We start from the raw sequence: 8732 nt of genomic DNA, 5'->3' as shown, positions 1-8732 counted from the left end.
CTTCAGGAGAGGACGTGTCTCCGAGCACATTGAGGTAGAGCAGCCCTCCAATCTGCACACGGGCTGCCGCCCACTGAGGCATTAACTGCGCCACCACCCTTCCTCAGGACCTCGCTGCCCTCCCATTGGTCAGATGTCACATGCTTATACCTTGCGTGGGAGCAGTCTGATTGGCCGTACGTTCACGTTCTTTCTTCCCAATTGGACAGAACTTCCCGCCCCTCTTCTGCTGCCTCCAATCCGTAGCCGAGCGGTTGACTGCGGCCCCTGTGATTGGCTGGCTGGGAACATGGCGAGGACGGCGTACGGAGGAGCCGACAGTGACCCCCGGCTCTGCCAGATGGCCGAGAAGGGAGAGCTGCTGGAGAGCGGGCAGCCGGAGCGGCCGGAACCCCTGAGGTGGGGGTCGCAGCACGCTGGGGCAAGGGAGCTTGCGGAACTTTACTCACCAGGTGAGCAGCTGACGGACGTTAGCTTATTGGGGGGGCGGAGGACACACCCGGGGGCCGCTCACATGTAGGGGAGCCTTGTCCTCGCCTCATGCCCTTACACTGTCACCCCAGTCGCGGGGTTATCTACGTGTAACTGTCCCCAGAGGCCACTGTCACCCCAGAACACGTAGTATAGGGCTGCTGCAGAACCTCCTCTCAGCATTCCCTGTCACTGACCGCCACAGGAGCTGATGACGGTTTCTATAGCAACAGGGTTCTTGTCATGCGTGATATGACCGCTGCTGCCATCCCCCAGACATGGCTGTGGGTCCTTCCTCAGCCCCTGGTCAGGGCTGACCACCCCAACCCCAAAACCATCCCTAATCATGGCTGTGCCCCCTCATAAAAATGAAACCAAACATGTTATTGAACAGTTCTACAGTCATCCAATCTACTTCCTGTGTCAATGCCTTCCTGTTTTCAGTATCTCTGCTTGCTGTCATTAGGTTGGAACCTTCAGTGTATACTCCCAGGAGTAATCAGTCCTGGTAATGTGATGGGCACAAGTGCAGAGCTCCTAATGGTCACATTATTGGAGAGGGACACCTCATTCACTGAAAGTAAGCAGGGAAGGTCACTCGATTATGACAGCAAGCAGAGATTGCAGAACTTTTCATGAACTCTCCAGTGCTTTCCACATAGTCATTGCCCTGTCTTTAGTTTACAGCGTTTTGCAGGTTAAAGGGCATCTGTCAGCAGACTTGTACCTAGGACACTGGCTGACCTGCTACATGTGCATTGGCAGCTGATGGCATCTGTATTGGTCCCATGTTCATATGTGCCCGCATTGCTGAGAAAAATGAGATTTTTGCTCCTAGAGGCTCATTTGTATATATTAAAACATTATTTTTCTCAGCAATGCGGACACATGATCATGGGACCATCACAGATGCCTTCAGCGGCCAAGCGCACATGTAACAGGTCAGCCGGTCTCATAGGTACAAATCTGCTGACAGGTGCCCTTTATATCTCCAGATAACATGACTGTAGAAATACTTTTCTGTATTTAGTTACGTCTTCTTCTCTAGTCACATCCAGAACTGCAGTAACAGGTCAGTCTCTTGACCTTAGACTCAGATAGCACTTTACTTGAACCCCACATGGTAGTGTGACCTAAGACGTCTGACGAGAATTGTCCTCTGACCTCCCACAGTCCATTGTTCTGTGATAAAGCAGCCTGGTTGTGACTGCAGCTTTGGATGTAACTAGAGTTGTAACTTGTGAGCAGAACATAAGTAATGGGAATTCATTTTAGGTTTCATGTGCAACTTTGTGAAAGTTGAAACAACTGTAAGGCCAATTAAATCTGCTTTGGGTTTGCAGTCTGTCCTGCTTCTGGTCTGCGTGTGGGGGATCTGGAATTTCCGCCATTCTTAATAATGTCCGTTCTTTTTCTTGCACGCTGACTTCAGCAGAGAATATGTGTGAACGTGCCCGAAGTGCTCAGTGTTGCCATTTGCTTCAGAGCTGACCCATACGTGTAGCAGGCGTGTATATGCAGTATACAGAGTGCCTTCTACTTCGAGGGAGCTGATAAGTAGGTGACAGGTTCTGCGGTGAAGTCTCCTCCACATTTCCTTCACGCAGGAGGAGCCCTCTGTAGTGCAGCGTCCTGGTTTGTTTCTTGGAGCCGCAGGTTGTTTGTGAACGTCCTGGATACAGGAAAGAGACCCGTGAGGCTGCCCTTGCCTGAGGAGCCTCATATAGACTCAGTGGCTTAATACAGAACAAGATGTCTGTCACCTGGGTGCACAGACTTTTGCACAGGGTACACATGGCTGACTTTCAAGAACTTCAAATCCAGAGCATTAAACAAGTTGTCTCAAGTCACCTTTAAATCTTCCTTGTGTGTCTATACTGGTGCCAGGAAATACTGTGCTAATCAGGGGCTAATTCAGCTTATGGTGACCCTGTGCTTTGTGGCTTCTCATCTGACTACATATAGTGAAGTACTCCTGCAGCAGGTGAGGGGTTAAATGCTGGAGCCAGAGATATTAATGACGGGGTATTGTAAAGATCCGCTGCATCAGGCGAGGGGTTAAGACTTAAGTGATGGAGTCAGATCCAGTAATGACTGTATATATAGAAGAACTGATGCTGCGCAGGCGAGGGGTTAAGTGATGCAGCTGGGCCCATTAATGACTGTATAGTAAAGCGCTGCTGCAGCAGGTGGTGGTGAAGGCTAGGGCTACACAGCGACGTGTCGTGCGACACATAGGGCACAACTACTCTGCAACATGTGTCGTGCCAATGTCACGCAACAAATTTTGTAAAGATAGTCTATGGTGTCGCACTGCAACGTGCGACATACTGTGACGCGGCAGTCGCTGAAAAAAACATTTTAAATGGATTTTTTGCGACTGTCGCAGTGCGACACCATAGACTATCATTATAAAAACATTGTCGCGACAAAATGTCTTGTGACAAATGTTGTTGTGTAGCCCTAGCCTAAGTGATGGGCCCGGACTGAATGTAGAAGAGAACTTCTTGAGCAAGCAAGGGGTTAAGTGACTGGGTCCACTCCAGTAATGCCTCAGTTTAGTGAAGAGCTGCTGCAGCAGGATAGGGGTTCAGTGACTGTACCACATCCATTGGGCTTAAACAGTCGGCTCCTGTAATGATTGTATATAGTGAGGAGCTGCTGCAGCAGGCGAGGGGTTAAATGGCATAGTCTGCTCCAGTGATGACTGTATATAGAAAAGAGCTGCTGCAGCAGGCGAGGGGTTAAATGTCTGGGTCCGCTCCAGTGATGACTGTATATAGAAAAGAGCTGTTGCAGCAGGCGAGGGGTTAAATGGCAGAGTCCGCTCCAGTGATGACTGTATATAGAGAAGAGCTGCTGCAGCAGGCGAGTTGGATCCAGTAATGAGTGGTTTTCAGATGAATGAATCATTCACATCTGGTTATAGAAGCCGAGCAGGAGATATAGTCAGTGGGGGGTGATACTGGTGGCGGGAGAGAGGGCTGATGTTCTACCATCCGTATACCCACAGATTGTGAAGTGAGTGCCGCCCTGTTGGCGTGTTGTGGCAGGACCGCTTGGCATTGAATATTCCTGATTATTCCAGCTCGGGTAACAAATGCATCCCAGCGTCAGGGTTCAGCAATGGTGGTGGTTTCTGGCAGGGTAATCGTGTTCCACACATCAGCCAGCCCGGATAAGCAGAGCTGCAGTGTAAAGCACAGGGAGTAGACAGAGCAGCGGTCTGAGCTGACCGGACAGTATGCAGACCTAGTAATAGCCTACCGGTCTCTTCTACGGTTGCTTTTTTGGCTTTGGAGGGGGGACAGCAGCATTGTTTGTAGTCTGGATTGACAGGGAATCTGTATGTGACTTGTGTAGCAATCCTCCAGTGCTGGTAATATAGTCTAGAAGGAGGAATTCACACGCAGCAGATTTGTATCTGAGCATCAGTTCCTTCCATGTGAATTGCTGCTGCCTTGTGTAACCGGTAAGCAAACTCCATAGGAGGGTTTATTGGGGAGATGATGGAATTGTAGTTCCTTGCAGTGCTGTCTGTTCTGGTGCAGAGTGATTGCCTGGGGTGACCATTATGGAATTGCTAGTCGTGCCGTTGCCCGCCTATTTTGCCAGGGTCATTGGGCACACTGAGGAGGCCGGGAGCCCCCGAGCTCTGCATATTCAGGTTTACAGGTTGGGTATGTCTTCTTTACCAGGAACCAGGAGGCATATTGAGAGGCTATGCCACGCTGCAGAGAATCATTCATTATATAGTATAGAATAGTTTAGTCACCCCCACAATTCCCTGCATTGCCTTTTATCTGTTCATCCTGACCACCTTCATGAATAGAATGCCAGGGCCACAGTGAAGACTGACACACAGAATGGCACATAACTCTGCTTACGGGCTCATTCAGACGGCCGTATGCTGTCCGCAAAAATACTGAATGCTATCCGTTTTTTTGCGGATCCGCAAAAAAACGGATAGCATTCAGTATTTTTGCTGACCCATAGACTTCAATAGGGCCATGTCCTGATTTTCACGGACAAGTATAGGACATGTTTCATTTATTTTGCGGAACCTTGGAATAGATAAGGGCCACATAGAAGTGAATAGGTCAGCATCTAATCCGCAAAAAAACGGATCCGCATTTTTGCGGATAGCATACGGCCGTCTGAATGAGCCCTACTACTGAGGATTCTTCTGCAGTGATGTCACTTCAGGGAAAAACAGGGTTAATGTTGGTGGTTCCCAGCAGAGATTGTCTGCAGAGGGTGTACATGGCTGATTTAGGCCACATTCTTTTGGTGGTCATCTCAAGGTGACAGTGACCGCATTGGGCTGGAAAATAAGGTGATATCACAACTTCTCATGACTGCTCGGCCCTGTGACTGCAGCAGAACTACAAGTCCCAGGCTTGCCATAGGAGCATTACACCGTACTTCTGTATTTACCAGTATGGTCCCTCTTGCCCCACCTATATCTCATCTGTACATCGCGGCACCAAATTGTACTGCAACTGCACAGCAGCAAGGAGAGATGGGTTACCTGCCAGGGGTGCAGAGACCAGGTCCGGTGTCGGGGTCCCCAGCAGTGTTTTTTCTTACTTCAGAGAAAATGTCTTTCTGCAGAATATTATAGATAATGTGAACAGACCCCAGAGGTGAAGCACTGAGCAGGAAGTGGTGCAGGGCGTCGCATACAACGGAAGTCCCCAAATGTCACTAAACGGACAGTGAACCCTGTATGACTGATCCTAAGGAAGCGAGGTGTGGGGGTCTGGTAGATGGGACCCTTGCTGTTCTTAAGATCCTAACGGGCAAGCCAAACGATCTCTTTCCTTCCAGGTACCCCGAATCTCAGGCTGATTGAACCCCAGACTTTCATGGCATACCTAACCTTGGCCGCAGACATCAACTGACCGGAGGTTTGGGGGGTGACTCCCACTTGTCTGTGAGCTGCAGATATCCCTCAAATGTATGAGTGACTTGATAAGGGCCTGATGTCTGCACTGATGATGGCAATGTGTAGTCTCCGTCCCCTTCCTTTTCCCATATTGAGGGGGAGGTGACCACAGGGTTTCCCCAGGAACTCTCAGGGGGTTTCTGCATGTTCCAGACCATGTTGAGATGGGTGGTATCTGTGACCTGTAGAGGGTGTGCACCTGGGTTCTGCAGCGTCCTTGCTATAGATATTACATACATGTATGGGCAATATTATATATAACTAGCAGGCCAGGGGGCGGACTGGGAACTTAAGGCCCTGGAAAGAATACTAAGTGTGCCTCCATGGTCCAGGCGGCAGATGTAAGATGCCCTTTTATCCTGGATGAAATCACAGCGTTTGCTGTTTCTATCTGAGGTTCGGGGCTTTCATTTCACACTCGGCTGCCAGAGTTTTGCTACATAACCTTCAGGGGGTGACAGCATGCTATAACCGGTGGGTTTGTTCTTTCTCCGCAGGGAAGAGGCTACAAGAATGGGTCTCCGTCATCCTTTGCTTCCTTCTGATGTTCTTCAATTTCTGCAATTTGGTCCGTTATTTCAGCATTGAGCACACGGCCAGCATTGTCTTCAGCGTCGGTAAGTGAGGCTGATCAAGACACCATCAAAGATTGTATAGCTAAAAGTATGTGCACCCCCAAACATCACATCCTTGCATACAGTGCTTCAGTGGTGACACAAGGGAGATCTTGCCCCCCAATGAAGATTTTAGGACCATGGGGGACTATGAAAAGAAATGTTATCCATACACACCTTTATTGAAGCAGATAGGTAATCAGCATCTGATCGGTGGGGTCTGACACTCAGGACCCCCAGCGATTAGCTGTTTGAGAAGGCAACGGCACTCCGATGAGCACCGCGGCTTACTAAGGGTCCATTCACACATCCGCAAAATGGGTCCGCATCCGTTCCGCAATTTTGCGAAACGGGTGCAGAACTATTCCTTTTCAATGGGGCCGGAATGTGCTGTCCGCATCCGCATTTGCGGATCCGCACTTCCGCATCGGTGCTTCCGTTTCCACAAAAAAATAGAACATATCCTATTCTTGTCCGCAATTGCGGACAAGATTAGGCATTTTCTATTATAGTGCCGGCGATGTGCGGTCCGTGAATTGCGAAATGCACATTGCCGGTGTCTGTGTTTTGCGGATCCGCAAAACACTTAAGGACGTGTGAAGGGACCCTATGCACAGCATTGTACATTGTATAGTGGTTGTCCTTGGTACTGCAATGGGGCTGAGCTGCGCCTAGGCCATGTGACCTATGAACGTGTCGGCACATGGGAGCCCCGGTGGCTTAACAGCTGATCGGCAGGAATCCTGGGTGTCGTACCCCCACTGATAAGATACTGAAGTCCCACTGTAACAACTACTCACCTATTCATGTGATTGGCAGTCATAAATATCCGATCAGTGTGGATCCATCCTCTGGAACCCCCACAGGAACGGGGGACTCAGAGTTCCTCGGTAAATGGGGCGATGGTCATGCGTTCACAATGCGGCTCTGTTCATCTCTATGGGTCTGCCAGAGGTGCTGTCCACAGCAGTGTGCGTGTATGTCCATCAATCCTTTCACTGAGGGGGTGCAATGTGTTCTTGTCATCAGTGGAGACCCCAGAGGTCAGACCCCCACTGATCAGATACTTAGATAAGTTGTTATAGCGGAAAAACGAGGAGTCCTGTTTTCTGTGATGCGTGGGGAGGAGGTGAATGCCTAGTTTTGGGCTTTCTGTGTTCCCCAGACTGTTCTGTTTCTAACACGTATGTGGACCTGTAGGAGAGGGGACAGTCATTGAGCTCTTCATCTCTAGATTCTGACCATTCACGAGTCTACAAGTGCAATACATTCCTCACATTATCTCATTATTTAGAACATACCTGAGAAATGTCACCTGGTCACTAAGTAACCAAGACAATAATAGCATTGTCTACGTGATGAGACATGTGTCACTCTGGGAGCGGCCGAGCTCAGTACCTCCTTCAACATGCCAGAGGTCTGTGACGTGAAACAAAGCTTATGAGATGCCTCAATAAATCCATACTACTGATCATACATCTGTACCCCTAAACTGACCGCTGATTGTGGGTGGTCATATGTTCTAGACATATCTACCTCTCCTTACTCTCTGCAGCTCCACTGAGTCTTCTGGTCGTGTTTTCTTCCTCTGAAGCCCCGCTCCTAAAATATCAGGGTTGTTACTTCTGGCGCCCCTTAAGCAAATGTGGCTGGGGCGGTCATTGGCACTTGGTGAACTTCACTGCTGTGAAGCTGCATATTTGATATCGATGTTTCGGGAACAAGGAAGTCTCAGTGTAGACGTGCCAAGCGAGGGAGGTACAGCAGATGACAGGTCCTCTTTATTGAGCCCTCAAGGTCAGTCAGAAGCAACAAAAGGGGCTCATGTTACAGTGTAAAGGAGCCCATACATCTTGCATAAGGGGGAGGGACAAGACACCTCCATAAAAATGAAATGGCTAACGTAGGTTCAGCTGATTTACGTGTAAATGGCAGATCATGTGGACCTCCTTCTTCTGACCTATGATACAGATTTCCAGGGGCTGCCCTGTGATGTGATGGAAAGCTAAGCTTGGGCAGTGAGTCCTCACACATGCGGGTGATAGTGAAGAGCAACTCCCCTCTATTGCCCACACCGGCTGTATAGTATTGGCAGCGACCCACCGGGTAATCTCACTGGTGACACGTTGTCGTGGTTAATAATTAATGCAGGTTGGAGCAAGCGGAGCAGTCGCTTATTTCACACTTCTGAGGAGCGAGAGCTGCAGATATGGCTGAGTGTGAGGACCCTGCGCATGGACGGGCTCCGCCACACTGGCCAGGGGGGTCATCTACACCAGTGTCTCGCACATCAGAACTGCAGGTATAGCTCCTAGAATGTGTCATGAATGTGGCGCACGGGACAGCCGCCATTGTTTTATATAGTGGACACATGTTGCATTAGATTTTATTGTGGCATCCCTTTACATGTATGTGACACTGCAGGTCCACTATGGCATACAACATGCGTGTATTCCCCCACCTTCCACGCCCCCTTGGGCTGTGCCTGGTCTTAAAGTGACAGTTGAACCCCCGCCGTATCCCTCGGTGCATAGAATGAATTGGCTGACAGAAGGAGTCCCTGGTGGGGTGTAGTCAGCATTAGACGTTAACACATCTCCCCGAAGATCTGGCAGGAATTCTGCAACCCTGTGTAATGTGAGCACTCGGCAAGACACGGGGAGGGTGCTCAGAAAATTAACCCCCACAACTCCAGTCCT

General features: G+C 49.6%; 1 protein-coding gene across 1 annotated transcript in view; it reads left to right on the top strand.

Moving 5' to 3' along the window:
• Positions 1 to 278: 278 nt before the first annotated feature.
• The window catches only part of LOC122941547 (plasmanylethanolamine desaturase-like), a 29910-nt gene continuing 21456 nt past the window's right edge, over positions 279 to 8732 (top strand). Inside the window, exons 1-2 of the mRNA XM_044298871.1 lie at positions 279 to 452; positions 5917 to 6036. Of these exons, the coding sequence (XP_044154806.1) occupies positions 290 to 452; positions 5917 to 6036 (283 nt within the window). The 5' untranslated portion in view covers positions 279 to 289. The remainder of the gene's footprint in view (positions 453 to 5916; positions 6037 to 8732) is intronic.

The sequence above is a fragment of the Bufo gargarizans genome, chromosome 6, assembly GCF_014858855.1.
Source record: "Bufo gargarizans isolate SCDJY-AF-19 chromosome 6, ASM1485885v1, whole genome shotgun sequence".
Lineage (NCBI taxonomy): Eukaryota > Metazoa > Chordata > Amphibia > Anura > Bufonidae > Bufo > Bufo gargarizans.
This window is presented reverse-complemented; position numbering and strand designations above follow the sequence as displayed.